This window comes from Ursus americanus, chromosome 18 (genome assembly GCF_024610735.1).
Source record: "Ursus americanus isolate L20-20 chromosome 18, mUrsAme1.1.p, whole genome shotgun sequence".
Taxonomy (NCBI): domain Eukaryota; kingdom Metazoa; phylum Chordata; class Mammalia; order Carnivora; family Ursidae; genus Ursus; species Ursus americanus.
Genome location: NC_142144.1, coordinates 10613529 through 10627810, shown reverse-complemented (window position 1 = coordinate 10627810; position 14282 = coordinate 10613529). Strand labels below are relative to the sequence as shown.

General features: G+C 59.6%; 1 protein-coding gene across 2 annotated transcripts in view; it reads left to right on the top strand.

Annotated features, from left to right (window-relative positions):
- NEK6 (NIMA related kinase 6) overlaps positions 1–14282 on the top strand; it is an 83243-nt gene that overhangs the window by 59165 nt on the left and 9796 nt on the right. For both annotated transcript variants that reach the window (XM_045790970.2, XM_045790971.2), the window contains exons 6-8: positions 347–455; positions 754–861; positions 11039–11133. In XM_045790970.2, the coding sequence (XP_045646926.2) occupies positions 347–455; positions 754–861; positions 11039–11133 (312 nt within the window). The remainder of the gene's footprint in view (positions 1–346; positions 456–753; positions 862–11038; positions 11134–14282) is intronic.

The window sequence follows — 14282 nt, the reverse complement described above, 5'->3', positions numbered from 1 at the left end:
GGGAGGAGACAGGCGTGCGTCCAGAAAACGCCTGGGCCCGTGTGATTGAGAGCAGCCTTCAGGGGGCAGTCTAGGCCTCCATTCAGCAGAGCCATCCGGGACACACGCTCTGGGCGCAGCCTGCCCCTCCCTCGGGGAGGTCGGCGCGGGGCGGGGGGGCAGACGGGGGACCCCGCAGGGCAGTTTGGGCTGAAGCACAGATGGGAACACGGCACCCTTTGTTCCAAATTTACTGTTCATTCAGCGGCCTCCCCGCCCACCCCGTGCCGGGTGCCGGCTACCCCTGGGGACAGGACAGGGGTCCTGCCTGTGGCCCATCACCCAGGCCTGCGTGTCTCCCCCCCAGTACTTCAAGAAGCAGAAGCGGCTCATCCCCGAGAGGACGGTGTGGAAGTACTTCGCCCAGCTGTGCAGCGCCGTGGAGCACATGCACTCCCGCCGCGTCATGCACCGAGGTACGTGCCGGGCCTCCCGGGCTGCGGGGCCCAGAGCCAGCGCGAGGCCGGGCGCCCCTGGGGCCCAGAAGTCCCGTGGCCTCCGCTCTCTCTGGCCCCGGGGACGTCCATGAGGAGGTCCAGCCACGTCATGTGACCCAGCCAGGTGGGTGTCGAGCATCTTGCCCAGCTGAGGGCCTCACACGCGTGCCCACTCTCGGATTCCCGGAGGACGGGCATGACGCTCGATGCCGCCTGTCCCGCCCCACCCATCCTGACCTCCTAGCCCCACACCAACTGCCGTCTCCTTCCTCGGCAGACATCAAGCCTGCCAACGTGTTCATCACGGCCACGGGTGTCGTGAAGCTTGGTGACCTCGGCCTGGGTCGCTTCTTCAGCTCCGAGACCACCGCAGCCCACTCCCTAGGTAAGGAGGCCTGTCCACATGTCCCAGCAGCTGCTAGAGGTCCCGGGGACCACGTGGGGAGACATGAATATTCTCCCCACAGAGCCTTTGGTTCATTAATGCAGGAAAATGCCTTCTTGAACCCCAGACCTTACTTACCTCTTCACGACAGTGACCCAGAGGGGGGGTAAACTGAGGCCCTGAGAGGGTTTCCCTGCATCCTCACACTGCTCTACACCCCTTCCAGAAAGGATGGCGGAGCCCATCTTGTGCGGCTCTGTTGTCGTACAAGGCGGCCATCCTTCTCATGCGGTGTCGTGTTCCCCCACGTGGGACTCAGTCCGCTCCTCCTGGTGGGGGACATTGGAGCTATTTCCAGTTTTTGGCTTTTAAACAGGCAGTTTTGAAGCTGCAGGGATGAGGTTCTCACCCAGTAGGAGGGGACAGAGTGCAGGGGAGCTCGTAGGGCAGAGAATGGGGAACCCGTGAGCTGGAGGGCAGGGCGTGCAGGGGTGCTGCAGGTGGGGGGGGGGCTGGCACCGTTCCGGGCTCGGGAGCACCTGAGGGTTGGACTTGGGAACACGCTTGGGCAGGTGTGGGTTTCGGATTACGGAAGCAATGCCCAGTTCAGACTCCATACACCGGGACATCACCGGGTGTGACTCGTGGAAGGGTGGAGGATGAGGAGTTTGCATTTGATTAGAACACAGAAGCCAGCAGAGCCCCCAGTGGAACGTGCAAGTAGGGTCCCCCGTGCGTGACAACGGGGCATATCCGCATTTAACCAGGGCCTGGTGGGAAGGACTCATTCACGGCAGGGGCGTCCGTCCTGCACCCCCCACGCGCGCTCTCAGCTCTCGGGGGTGGCGTGGGCTGGGGCAGGTGCTCCTGAGGCTCCCCTGCCCGTGCGAAGGCTGAGCGCCTCCCTTGAAACCACTCGGTCCTCCGTGGTCTCTGCCGCCCTCCGCGGCCCCGGCCCATGTGTCCCCCACGCTGTCCCCGAGTGCCTGAGGCGTGCCGTGAGTACAAACAGCCGCTTCTGGTGAGAGCAGAGGTGCTTTCCAGAAGACACTTTCCTGGTGGAATCTGTCACTGTTCATACAGGTCCCGATGGCTTAGAGGCTCTCGGGGTCAAGCACACAATCAGGGGAAACGCACTACCTGGGAATCGACAGCTCCGAGCCGCTTGCTGGAGTGAGTGTGTGCGCGCGCACGAGTGTGCGTGTGTCTGAGTGTGCGGGCGTCTGTGCACACGAGTGTGTGAGGTGGGGTTTGAAAGGACGTGCAGGACGTGCCATCCCCTGAGTTTATGACACTTTACTCACACCTCCCGTAGCCACGAGGGTCCATCGGATCCTCTGTGCGAACGAGGACTCTGGAACCTGGGGAGCTTGAGGGATTCTTCTGAGTTACGTAGCGGCAGAGCCAGGACTCGAACACGGGCCTCTCCTCTGGAGCCCACACTTCCTCCAGAAGACTGGGGCTGGGCCCTGGAAGGCAGTGCCAGCTGTCCCTCCACAGCCCCGAGCCGGCCACGCTGTGAGGAAGCCTGGGCTTCCCCCGGCCCCTCAGATCCTTCCTTAGGAAAATCAAAGTGTTTTGGTGAGTTTGGGCCCGTTGACCTCTCCGGTTTAAGAGCTTCGAAAGGTCAGAAATTCAAGGGCAACTGTCAAAGAGAAGAGTTCGGGCCACTGGCTCTGTCCCGTCACTCAGGCCCCTCTTCTCTGTCCCTCCACCGAGAAGACTGCGGCGCTGGTCAGAGCCGGTTAGGATCACATCATTAGGAATTGGCAGAAATACGGGTTCGTCCGACAAGCTGAGTTTATCGACTCGGACTGGTGCACTTATTATATTAATGAGAAGGAACTGGAACTTGGGAAAAGGCTGCTCACTAGGCCGGGCTCTTCCTGAGGCCTCTGAGCGGCGGCCGGGCTGAGTGATGGATGAAAGGAGCCCTCCTGGGGGGCCTTGTGCCCGCGTCCAGGAGACACCCCCGAGCCGAGCGGCTGTGGGGGGCGCGGCGAGGCCCTGCTCCCAGGACCTGCTCTCGGAACCGCAGCCCGGGTTCCACCACGGGCACAGCACAGAGCTGAAACCCAGGACCCGAGTCCCCCAGACGCAGGAGAAAGGCCCCCTCTCCACTGTGAGGGTCTGCAAACAGCCGGCTAAGTCCTCTGCACACATTCAGTCGGGCAAGAGATTGCACTAATTGCCATTGCGTTGTGACTCAGAAAGGACTCGGGGTCGGGGCTCCGTCGTACCCCGCGCGTGGGCATGAATTATGCATCCGCTGAGTCTGTGCACCTACTATGTGGGGATGCTGGGGTGGCAGCCGCGTTGCCCCAGCAACCACCTCCTCCCCTGAGGCCAGGCCGCTGACCCCCAGCAAGGCTTATGCAAATCCCAGCGCCTCCTGCCTCTCCCTCCCCCAGCCCCCTCCCCGCCTCTGTATTTGCGAACACGAGGCTGGCATGAAAGGGCATTAGTCATGCCATGGCCGGGCTGACAGGTGCGGTACCCAGCGGTGGCAGAGCGGCTGCCTCGGTGTCAGGAGTAGGAGCCGTAATTAGAGCGCGGAACAGAATGAGCGTCAGACGAATTACCAGGCAGCAGATCATATTTGTCAGGAAGGATTGCATACATAAAAATTAAGTGACAGTACACGCCGGCGTAATGAAAGAAAAATGAAAGATTTGCCTACACACAGCTCACAAGCTACAAGCAAGTGTCTCGCTCCGAGCAACGGCAGCAGCTGCAAGACAAATGGTAGGGCTGGGGGAGCAGGCCCTGCTTGTTCGGGAGTAGTGACAGGGCAGCCGCAGGCTGGGCTCAGGGGTGGGCAGTGCCGGGCCTCACCCCACCTCTCGGGGGCTGGGGAACAGGTCTGATTGGGGGCAGCCCCATCGGGTACAGCAGTCAGAGCACGCTGGCTTTCCCAGGCTGTCAACCCCTGGCCTGACCACGGGGCATAACTTCCTTCCTTCTCCTTTCCCCGAGCCGACCGCCCCGGCCCTGGGCTGGGCACTAGGGATGAGATTATGCAACCTTCCCTGCTTTCAGGAGGCCCCCAGACTGGTCAGGGGACAGGGACAGTCAGTCTCAGGGTGGCCTAGTAAGGGCGTGGGCAGAACCGTCTCCCGAGGGCCCGCTACGCACAGGCGCGGTGCTGGGCTCCCTGTCTGTAAACCATGCTCTGCCGGGACCTGCTGGGGGCCTGGGGCTGCATCTGCCCCTCCCAGGGCTGCCCTTTCGTTCGGTCTTCTGTGGTCACTCAGCTCACCAAAGAGGTGACTTAGCAAAGAAGACAAGGCTTAAAAGGTGCTGGGAAAACATTTTGCTTTTTAAAAAGTCATCCCAACAAGGTTTCTGATCGCCGTTTGACAGATGAGGACACTGAGACCCAGAGGGAGGGATACCACATCCCCGTGGTCACCTGGCTAGCAGGGACAAGAGCCCCTTGGGGTGTCAGCTCCCCTCCGGGCACAGCCACGTTGTGCTGGGAGGTGGGCTTGGATCCTGATGAGCTCGCTGGGGGCCCAGCCAGTAAGTGGGGTTGGGGGGAGCCCATCTACCCTCCCACCAGGGGCCACCTGGGACTCGGGGGCTTGTCCTGGGCAGCAGGGAAGGAGGATGGAGCCTCCCATCCTTGCCACAGCGGCATTCCTGGGAGCATGCCCACGCTCGGCACTGGGTGGGCCCTGGGGAACATTTGCTGAGTGGGCACACGGTCCCCACAGCCACACGCCCCAGGGGATCCCATCAGTGGGGGCACAGAGCTCCATGCAGATGGGTTCCCTGAGCCTACGCCTGCCCATCCCAGCGGCCCAGAACAGAAAACCTGCTTGACCAGATAGATCCAGGAGTGCTGACCTGGTAGAGGTCCTGGGAGGTCGCACCTGGCTGGCGAGGGGCACCTGGCTTGTCTGCCACACCCCGGGCATTTTCAGGGCACAGACTGATCCTAGATGAGGTGACACCAGAGAGGGAAGGAGAGGGTCTCTGGGGCCAGCAGATGAAGAATGGATCCTGGCCAGGAAACAAACTGCGGCTCACCCGTGTGTCCACTCTTCCACTTAGCGGGGCTCGTGCCAGGCCCCAGGCCGCTCCCCAGGAAGGCCCCTGCTCTCTGGAACTTACGGTCTGGGGGGGAATCCGTTTCCAGGCTTCACCACCAGCCTAGCAGGATTCTTAGAGTCACGCCGCAGGTGCTATGGCGACTAGTGCTGCAGCCGCGCTGGGGGTGGGGCTCACCCGTCACTTCACAGAGGAGCAGGCCCCCGGGCGCCGCGAGGTGGGCACCTTTGCTGAGCGATGCCCCACAGGGTGCTCCAGCCAGAGCCCCGCACTTTCCCTTCCGAGACCCCCCCCCCCGGGCCATCTTGGGAGAGACCCTGATACGTGGATAACGAGGTCCTGCACAGAGTTGCAGCATTGTGTGACCCAATGTGCGCCTCCGCTGGTGACCCTCGGCGTGGGAACTAGACGCAGGTAGATACTGTACCGACGTCAGCAAGCTGAAATCACGTGCCCGCCGAGGAAAGCACGGTGTTTTCTCAAGGGCGCAGTTTCCTAGAGGGCTGCGTGTAGCCCAGCATAGGGTTGGCTGGTGGTTTGAGGAGGGGCGGCCCATGCATGGTGACACAGGTGACCCTGGTAGGGGGTGTTAATATGTGTGTCTGCCCGAAGAGCCAGTGGGGGGGGGGGCGGGTGCAGGGCCAGTCTGGAGAGGCCTCACATGCCAAGCTGAGGACCCGACCTTTCTCTTTTGGGAGATGAGCCAGTCTGGTGTGGGGGCCAGAGGAAGGGTGGGGGAAGGGCAGGACACGGAGGCCAAAGCTGGTCTGTGGTCCAGGCCAGTGAGGTGGGGGTAGCAGCTGGGGGCAGAGAGGAGGGGAGCACCCTCAGGATGACGGGCCTGGTTGGATGTTGGGGGTGGGAAGTTTCATAGGACAGATCACAGGCAAAAATGCAGATCCCAGGGCCCAGCCCAGAGGCAGCCGCTCAGGTTCCAGAATCTGGTCTTCTCTCCCTCCAGCATTGTCCCCCTGCTCCCTTTGCCACCTCAGCCCCCCTGTCTGCAGCCCACCTCTCCCTCCGGGGCTCTGCGGGGCCTTCCCAGAGCCCTTCCCCCTGCACAATGTGGGGTCAGTTGCACTGTCCCCGTTTTCCAGGGAGGGAAACCAAGGCTCCAGAGGGTGAAGGGGAGGACTCTGGGGACCCTCGAGTGCAACCCCTCTGTTGCACCAATGGGGAAACCGAGGCTGGGAGAGGATTTCAGTGCTCTCCTACTGAGTGGCGGAAGTGCGTGCAGCCCCCAGTCCGCGCGCCCCGCCTGTGCCGCTCGGATCGCACACCGGGTCCCAGCCCCCAGGCACACCTGGGGTAGGGGGTGTTGGTCGGGGTCCCCACGTTCCTCCAGCTATTTCCAAGACCGCCAAATGGGGAAGAAGTGCAGCCGACAGACACCAGCCTCTCCTTCATGCGAAATCTCTGCCTTTTTCATATCTAATGAACATGTTTCAAACACGGCGAGCATCTCTAGACGCAGCAAAGTTTGTTTTGACAGGAGTGGCGCGTCTCCGGGATGCGGCCCCTTTAATCAGCCTCCGCTTTGAGGTCCCACGTCCTCCTCTGATATCCGCCCGGTTTGAAATCCGGGAGTTCTAGGCAAAGAAGCGCGGGGAAGGTCGGGGTTTGTTAGCCTTCTGTTTCATATGCCAGTTCCATCCTCCGCTGCGGGGACTGAGGGTGGGGGCTGGCCAGGAGCTGGCGGGTCCAAGGATCCAGTGCGGAGGCTGTGAGAAGGGGCTCAGACCGCCTGAGAATCTCCGGAGTCTGCTGTTGCTTGGCTGGGCAGCGCCCCGGGGCCCCTGGGGCAGGAGTGGGGCCCCTCCTCTTGTCAGCTTCTCCCACTCTTCCCAAGAATCGCTGCTCCCCTGGGGGCTTGGGGATACATCCTTGGGGGCCTGCTGCAAGCCTGGAATTTCTTTGAAGTGTCTCATTTTATCTTGAAAACTCACGCAAGTTGTGCATTATGCTTCATAATGTTTGAGTACCTGTTGTCGGGATGGAAAGCGGGTTTTACAGACTGATTCCCAGGAATAACTGGCGAACGCCAAGCACCCCAACTTTAAGGCTCGCAGACGGGGTCCAGGGGCCTGGAGAATCTGCCTAAGGGTGGGAACACGAGGGCCCAGTGCCCGGCAGGGACAGGCCAGATTTCCCTCCGTTAACATTTCGTAAGTTCCTTTGCTCCACAGGTGTCCAAGCGTCTGAAAGCATGTGGGGGGCGGGGGGCCTTGCCCAGCTCCGCAGACCGTGACACGCGTCAGCACCTCCCGGGAGCTCACGAGAAAGGTGGTGTCTGAATGCCAGCCCTGGAGATGCTGAGCCCACAGGTCTGGGAGTGGGCCAGGGTCCAGATTCTCAGCAGCCTCCTCCAAGTGATTCAGCTGCAGCTCTGGGTCAGTCCAGCCTCTCTCTCTGTCCTTCTGGATGCTTCCGGGGACTGGCAACTCACTCCTTCCTGACGGGCCCATTCCTGGGAGGGCCCAGCACAACATCAAGGCTCAGTTAGCACTGGATGCAGAAGGACGGATAAACAGATAGACAGGTGGATGGATGGACAGACTGATGGATGGATAGATAACCAGACAATAGAGGGGTGATGATGTTTGGGTGGATGGATGGAGAGAGGGATGGATGGATGGACAGAGGGATGGATGGATAGAGGGATGGATGGATGGCACCCGCAGTGCTGGCATCTTAGGAGAAGTTCCACATCACCTTTGGGTGTTTGCCTTTCCCTTGCACTGTGGAAACGGTAAAAGCAGAAAGAGCCATGGAGAAGTTGAAGGTTGGGGGGAGCATGGAGGAGAAGCAGAGGGGGCTCCCTGACCCTTCTTACCCTGTGTTCCCCAAGGCTTTCAGCACACCCAGGCCTGAGGAGGGATCTGGAGCCCTAGCAGAGGGAGAAAGTGGTGGCAAAACAGAGGAATAAACCAAATGTCCAGGCCTCACTGAGCAGCCGGCTCTCGCTGGCGGGGGGCGGGGGTGGGCAGCTGAATTGGGCCACAGAGGAGCCCCCTGGGAGGCAAGGGGACCAGCAGGTGCAAAGACACAGAGGTGAACTGAAGAGCAGGTGGGGTTGGGCCGGGGTAGCCGTGTGAGGGACTCGAGCAGGGGCCAGGCACTCGCCATCTTCTCTATCAGGTGGGCCTGGCCACTCCGCAGGTCATCTGTCCCTAAGTTCCTCCTCTGGAGGCCCAGGTGGGTCTAAAATGAGCAGAGGACAAGACTGAGGGTGGTGAGAGGTGTCAGGGCCAGCTGTGCTCCCAGTCCTGAGGGGCTGGGCCAGGGGTAGGGGTGCAGGGTGGCCAGCGGTGGACGCTGCTGTCCTTCGCTGAGGATGGGACCTCTGACCTCCAGCCACAGCATCCTGGGTGCCAGAGTCACGTGCAGTTTGGTCAAGAGCTGCTGACTGAGAGCTGTTTGGATTCTGTCCTGTGGTTTCCACGTAACAAGTCATCCATTTCGTACTTGTCCATTCATTTTGCTCCCTCATGACCAGAATATACAAGGGTTGCTATTTGAAGGTGCAGTTTGTTCACAGAATCCCAAAAGGATTCACATGTTGACTGACAGCTCTTTCCGCTGAATAGCAGTTAGCCCGCTGATAGGATGACACATCTTTCCAACATATATTTAAGTGATGGCTGCTGTCCTTGTTGGGGATTACTGCCATCAAAGGGTGGTTGGTGTCCGCATAGAGCAACAATCCGGGAGTCCGTCTGGGGAAGTACACTGAGTAGATGGTGCATTAGGCTGCGAGAAGTGGTGTTAACAGCGATGAGATGCGGGAAGATTCATCGACTCAGTGCTTGGAAGGTTCCCCCTGTGACCTGGTCCTGGCCAGGGCACTGGGACCCTTAGGTAACAAGGTCCTGCCCCAGGGAGCTCAAGCCCAGAGCAGGGCTTCCCACCTCCGTTCACAGCCCCTACAAGTTGGCCGTAACCACTCCTCACCCGTCTCTGATGAGTTGAGACACACGGGAAGGTAATCAAATTTTCAAACAGCTAAACTTTTCAATGCAAAGGACTGTCCTTGAGTTTGAGATTATGAGTTTTTCCACGTATTCTGGTGTTCAACCGTCTTTTAAAAATAATAGTGACACCATTAAATGGGAGTTGGGGGTTTGGACTTACACCTTACTCGGCGGAACTGAAGTTGCCCTGAGACGTCTTTGGCCTACGAACTTCTGAAGCCCGACCCCTGCTTTGGGGTGCCTGTTGCTTTCCAGCTCATTGAAAGGCCTTCTCCCCCAGGGTCCCGTGTGTTTCACGGTGCAGGACTTCCCTCCGTCCTAGGTCATAAGCCACATCTCGGACTCAGCCTCTGCCAAGCTGGGCTGTGGCTCCTGACGTGCACTTTGGACCAGCAGCGGCCACCATGACATCCGTGTGGCACCTGCAGGCCTGTGAAAACGCTCTGTGTAGCAGCCTTCAGAGTCTGGTCCTAGTATCAGAACAATCACCCTCCAAATAGACTGAGATCTGAGTCTCAGACTGTAGATCTGTTGACAGATCCAGACTCTGCCCCCCCACCTGCCAAAGCAGCCCCTCTGCTGCAGTGTGCATGCCTCTGGTGACGGGGAGCTCACCTCCTGTCAGGAAGCCCTCTCCTCTCTGTACAGTTCCAGATCACCAAAAGCGTGCCCCCTCTGCTTTGTAACTGAGCTGGGGCATACACACATGTCCTGTTCTTGATAAAAATGGATCAGGTAGTGTGTGCTCTTCTGTGCGTGGCTGTCACTCAGCAGCGTGTCTGTGCGATCGATCCGTGTGGCGGCGTGCGCCTGAGGCCCGTCCCGGTTTGCTGCTGTGTAGTATTCCAGCGTGTGACTAGGGCCGCGTTAGCAAGTCATCCATTCTCCTGCTGATGGGCATTTGTTAACAGTTTCTGGCTATTATGAGTGAAGCCACTTTGCCCATTCTCGATCGTGTCTCTTGACGGACGGAAGCTCTCGTTTTTCTTGGGCATTTCCCTGGGAGCGGACCTGCCGGGTTATGGTGTCGGCAATGTTTTTGGCTGTCGTAGATGCTGTGGTAGACGGTTCTCCAAGGTGGGTGTACCAGTTTTGGTCCCCATCAGCAACACGTGAGGGTTCCCGTCTCTCCACGCATCGCTAAGCTTGGTTTACATCAGCGTTTTCAACTTTGACCATTCAGGTGGGTGGGTAACTCCTGTGCTGTTAGCTTCGTTGCCCTGACGACTAATGACGTCGTTTCATGTGCTTGCTGGCACGTGGATGTCCTCCTTTGTGAAGTGCCCTTGAGTCTTTTGCAAATTTGGGGGTGGGGGTTGTTTGTCTTTTCTTAATGATTTACAGAAATTTTTAAAAATATGTGCTGCGTATGGGGCCATGGTTGGGTATACGTATGGAGACTATTTTCTCCCAGCCCGTGGCTTGCCTCTCGACTCTCTGAAAGGTCTTTTGGGGGAATTGAAGTTCCTAGCTTTAATGAAGTCCCAATTTCTCAGTCTTTTCGTTTATGGTTACTACTTTTCTGTCCTTGGTTTGATGTAGGAAATCTTGGCCATCTCCAAGTCTAGACATGCCAATCGGTGCCAGCCAAGGGGGGTGGCTAAGAGCTCACTCTCTGGAGCCTAAAGATGTGGGTTTGAACCTCAGTCCTGCCGTTTTTCTGGGCCTCTGTTTCCCCATCTGTAAAGTGGGTATGGCTCGCTGGGGGACTGTTAGGAACACGAATGAGCTAACACGTGGGATGCGCTTTGGTCAGTGTTAAAGGGGGTGAGTTTTTTCCACTGTTGAGACCCTTTTCTGGACTCTTCTAGGAGTCAGGCAATCACCTGAAAGGACAGTTGATCACTTACCGCCCAGAGCCTGGCCCCTGCATCCCACTCCCCTGGACACTTGGCAGAAACTCGTATCCCCAGCTGCCCAGCCCCCAGACCGAGTCTCAGGTCGGGGGCGCACCCTGTCCCCAGGGGCTTTTAGTGCCCTACCCAGTGTGGGAGCTCCAGTCTGGCCTAGTGCTCCCATCTGACTGAGCAGGGGACCGGAGGAGAGGGAGCCCGAGGCCCGGTCTCCCCAACCCCCACACCTTCCCCTCCCCCTCACATCCTTCCCTGCACAGAAGAGCGTAAGCACCCACCTACCCCCGTCCTGTGTTTCAGTGGGGACACCTTACTACATGTCACCGGAGAGGATCCACGAGAACGGCTACAACTTCAAGTCTGACATCTGGTCTCTGGGCTGTCTGCTGTATGAGGTGAGTGGCTCGCGGGTCCATGGCTTCAGTGGGACACGCATGGCCTGGGTCCAGCCGGGGTGCGGCTCAGTCCACCAGCTCCAGGTGGGACCGCAGGGAGAGGTGACGTCCATCCACCTGTGGCATCGGCTCCGTCTGGGTCCTGGCCTTCGCCCCACTCGTCTGCCTGATCCACAGCGTCGGGCTGGAGGAGCTTGTTAGAGGCGTGGCCAGTGGCAGACTGGGTGCCGTGTCACCCTTGGGCAGCTCCGCTCTGCAAAGGGAGACGGGTGAGAAACAGGGTCTGTGACGGAGGGGCCATAGGCAGGGGGTCTGGCGGCCCCCGTTTCCCTGGTAACCAGGGTGCACTCATCCACTGTCCTCCCTTACCCATGCATCAGGCCTCATGCAGGGCCCTGGGGACAGAAGGGGTCAGCTGTGGCCCGTGCTTCTGACGTGCTCCTCACAGAGGGTGTCCACGCTCTCCCAGGCTCAGCAACACAGACCTCCCGAAAGACCACTGTCCCCTTCCCTAAGCAGTGAAATGGGGCCACCAGATGGCCATTTCCAGATCTGGTGGCCAGTCTGCATGGAGGGACAGGAATATTTCTGAGTCTTGGAAGGCTCAGACAGGAGATGACATGAGCAAGTTGTGACCGGCCACCCTGGAGGTCTGGGAACACAGGCCATTTCTATGCCAAGAAGCTGTTGCAGCCGCCAGGGGAGGGAGGGAGGCCCGAGCCCTCCAGGGTCTTCGAGCTGGTGGCCACAGCCTCCAGCACCCTGGCCCGGACCGCCTAGTGCTGGGCAGCTCTGGGATTCTGTCCACCTTGCTGAGCCTGCCTCCCCATCTGTAAAATGGGGATAGTCCCCATTCCGTACCGTCCCCGTCTGGATAAATGAAAGAACAGACATGAAAGGCTTTGAAAAATTCTCCAAGGGCCATGAGACACCAAGCACGGTTTGCTTTGAAAATTGGAACCTTGATTATTTTTCTGCTTTCCCCGGAGCTGACTTGAGCGTGTGTGGGGTCTGGTTTGGAGCGGATAAGCTAAAGAGGCTTATCGAGCTGATGTGGCCTGTGACTGCCAGGCGCGCGACGCTCAAGATGGTGCCGAGGGGCCCCCGGGGGCGTTTGGGGGTCACAGAGACTGGCTTCTTTGCTTCCTTGAAACTGTGGACTCTGGGAATTGAGCTCACAGTGCTTGGGTATAAACTGAAGGAATAAGCTGCCCACTGCTGATCCACGTAGGGACTGTGGTGGCTCCTGTGGCCGGGGTCTTTGGCAGTGAGACTCTGAGGTCAGAACTGATCCCTTCGCAAGGTTTAAAGTTCGCAGCATCTCTGTTGTAAGAGCAGACATTTCGTTTTAAAGAAGTGGCCTATGCTTATGGAGGAAGCCAGGTGGCATCTGTGGCTGGGGCCCCCTTCTCCAGCAGTGTGGAGGTCCCCCACACTCATCTTAAAGTGAGTCAGGCCCTGATGGTCAGAGATGGGGCGCAGACCTGCTTTCTGGGACCCCACAGGGCATGTGTTGTGGGAGGAATTCTTTGAATGACCACCGGACAGGAGCGGCCAGGCCGAGGTGGTGCCCAGCTGGTGGCCCCCTCGGATGGAAGAGGGCTGAGTTGTGTCTCCTTCCCCTGTCCCTGTCCCTCTGCACAGCCCGGCTGCTGTGGGGTTTGGGAGCCCGGAGTGGCTGTGGGTAGGCGGGGAGCTGGGGAGGGACGGTGGGTGCGGGAGGGAATCTGGAGGGAGATCAGGATCTTTGGCAACAAGAGAAAAGGGATAAAGTCAGCACGGTCCTCAGCCAGGATGACAGGAAAGAAACCTGCTTGTAGTCGGCGTCCCACGTGCCTGCACATTCGTAATAGCCCCAGGGGGCTGGTTTGGTTTTGCCGAGAGGAAATTAAAACCAGGTGGGCAAACCTCCAGAGTCACATAGAACCTCTGGTACTGGGGTCTGTCACCCCAGATGAATCATGACTTCGGGGTCTCTCCAGCCATCTCTCCAAGTACAGGTGAACACCACGGCTACCGGGGCTGCTGAGGTCAGGGACAAAGCCGAGCGCAGGTCACATCCAACCCAGCCCTGCCAGGCTCGTGCTTCAGCTTCAGCAGCCCTGCCCCCCTGTCCAGGCCTGGGGTCTGAGGAGGGGATTCCGACCCCCAATAACTGGGATTGTCCACCTGGGTGTCAGTGCTCAGGGGAGGTGCCCTCAGGCAGATGCCCTCAGCGTGGCAGGGGCCCAGGGGGTGCGATTTTGAATCACCGTGTGTGCGCCCGTGTGCACGCAGCGGACTCGCACGGCTGCGGGAATTCGGGTGAGAGAATGCGGGGTCCTGGTGTGGGCCCACTTTGGTTGGAAGGACCTGAGTTCAAAGCTCTGCTCCCCTCTCATGCCCTGAAGGCCCTGGGGCCAGTCAGCCTCTGCCTCCGGGAGCTTCCCTTGCCTCCCCCCCCCCCCCCCCCGCCGCCACCCTGTTCGCACGAGCAGAGCCTGGCTCAGAGAAGGCCCTTGGGTGATGGCCGGCAGGTCACAGGCGCCCACGACTACCCCCTCGCTGCTGGGAGCCACTGACGCAGGGCAGGCCGGGCGGCTGGCACCTGCCGCCTGCCTCTGGCAGTGAGGACCCCACAACTGGCCACATTTCCCTTTTTGCTCTGGCCAGCGGGAAACTGAAGTGCAGCTTGGCCTCCGTTTCCGTGGAGGACTCGGCTTTGTCCTCCTGCCCCCACGGATGTTGTCCCCGGGCCAGATGGTTGGTTCCTCTCATTTTTCCATTCTGGGTTGGGGATTTCTGGAAGCCGCTTCCTGCCTCGGTGAACCCGGAGGGTCTCCAAACACAAACAGACTCGCGGGCCGAGCAGGGTGTGAGACCTGGGTGTGCCAGGCGGCCTTGCTCTCCTCCCGGGGGCCGGAGGATGGCAGCTGGCTCCCTGCACTCGTGCCAAGCCTTCGGCACAGAGCCGCCCTGCTCCCTGCCGCAGCCTTTGTCTGGTCCCGGAGGCAGATGCCCGCCCAGGCCCGCAGCGCCCGGCTCGTGGATGCCTGGGAGGCGGTCCTGCGCGTCTCTGCTGTGGCCCCTGAACACGTGTCTAACCAAGCAGCGTCTGTGTCCATGGCTCCCCGGCATCAAGCTCTAGCTCAGTTGAGCTGATTTATTGG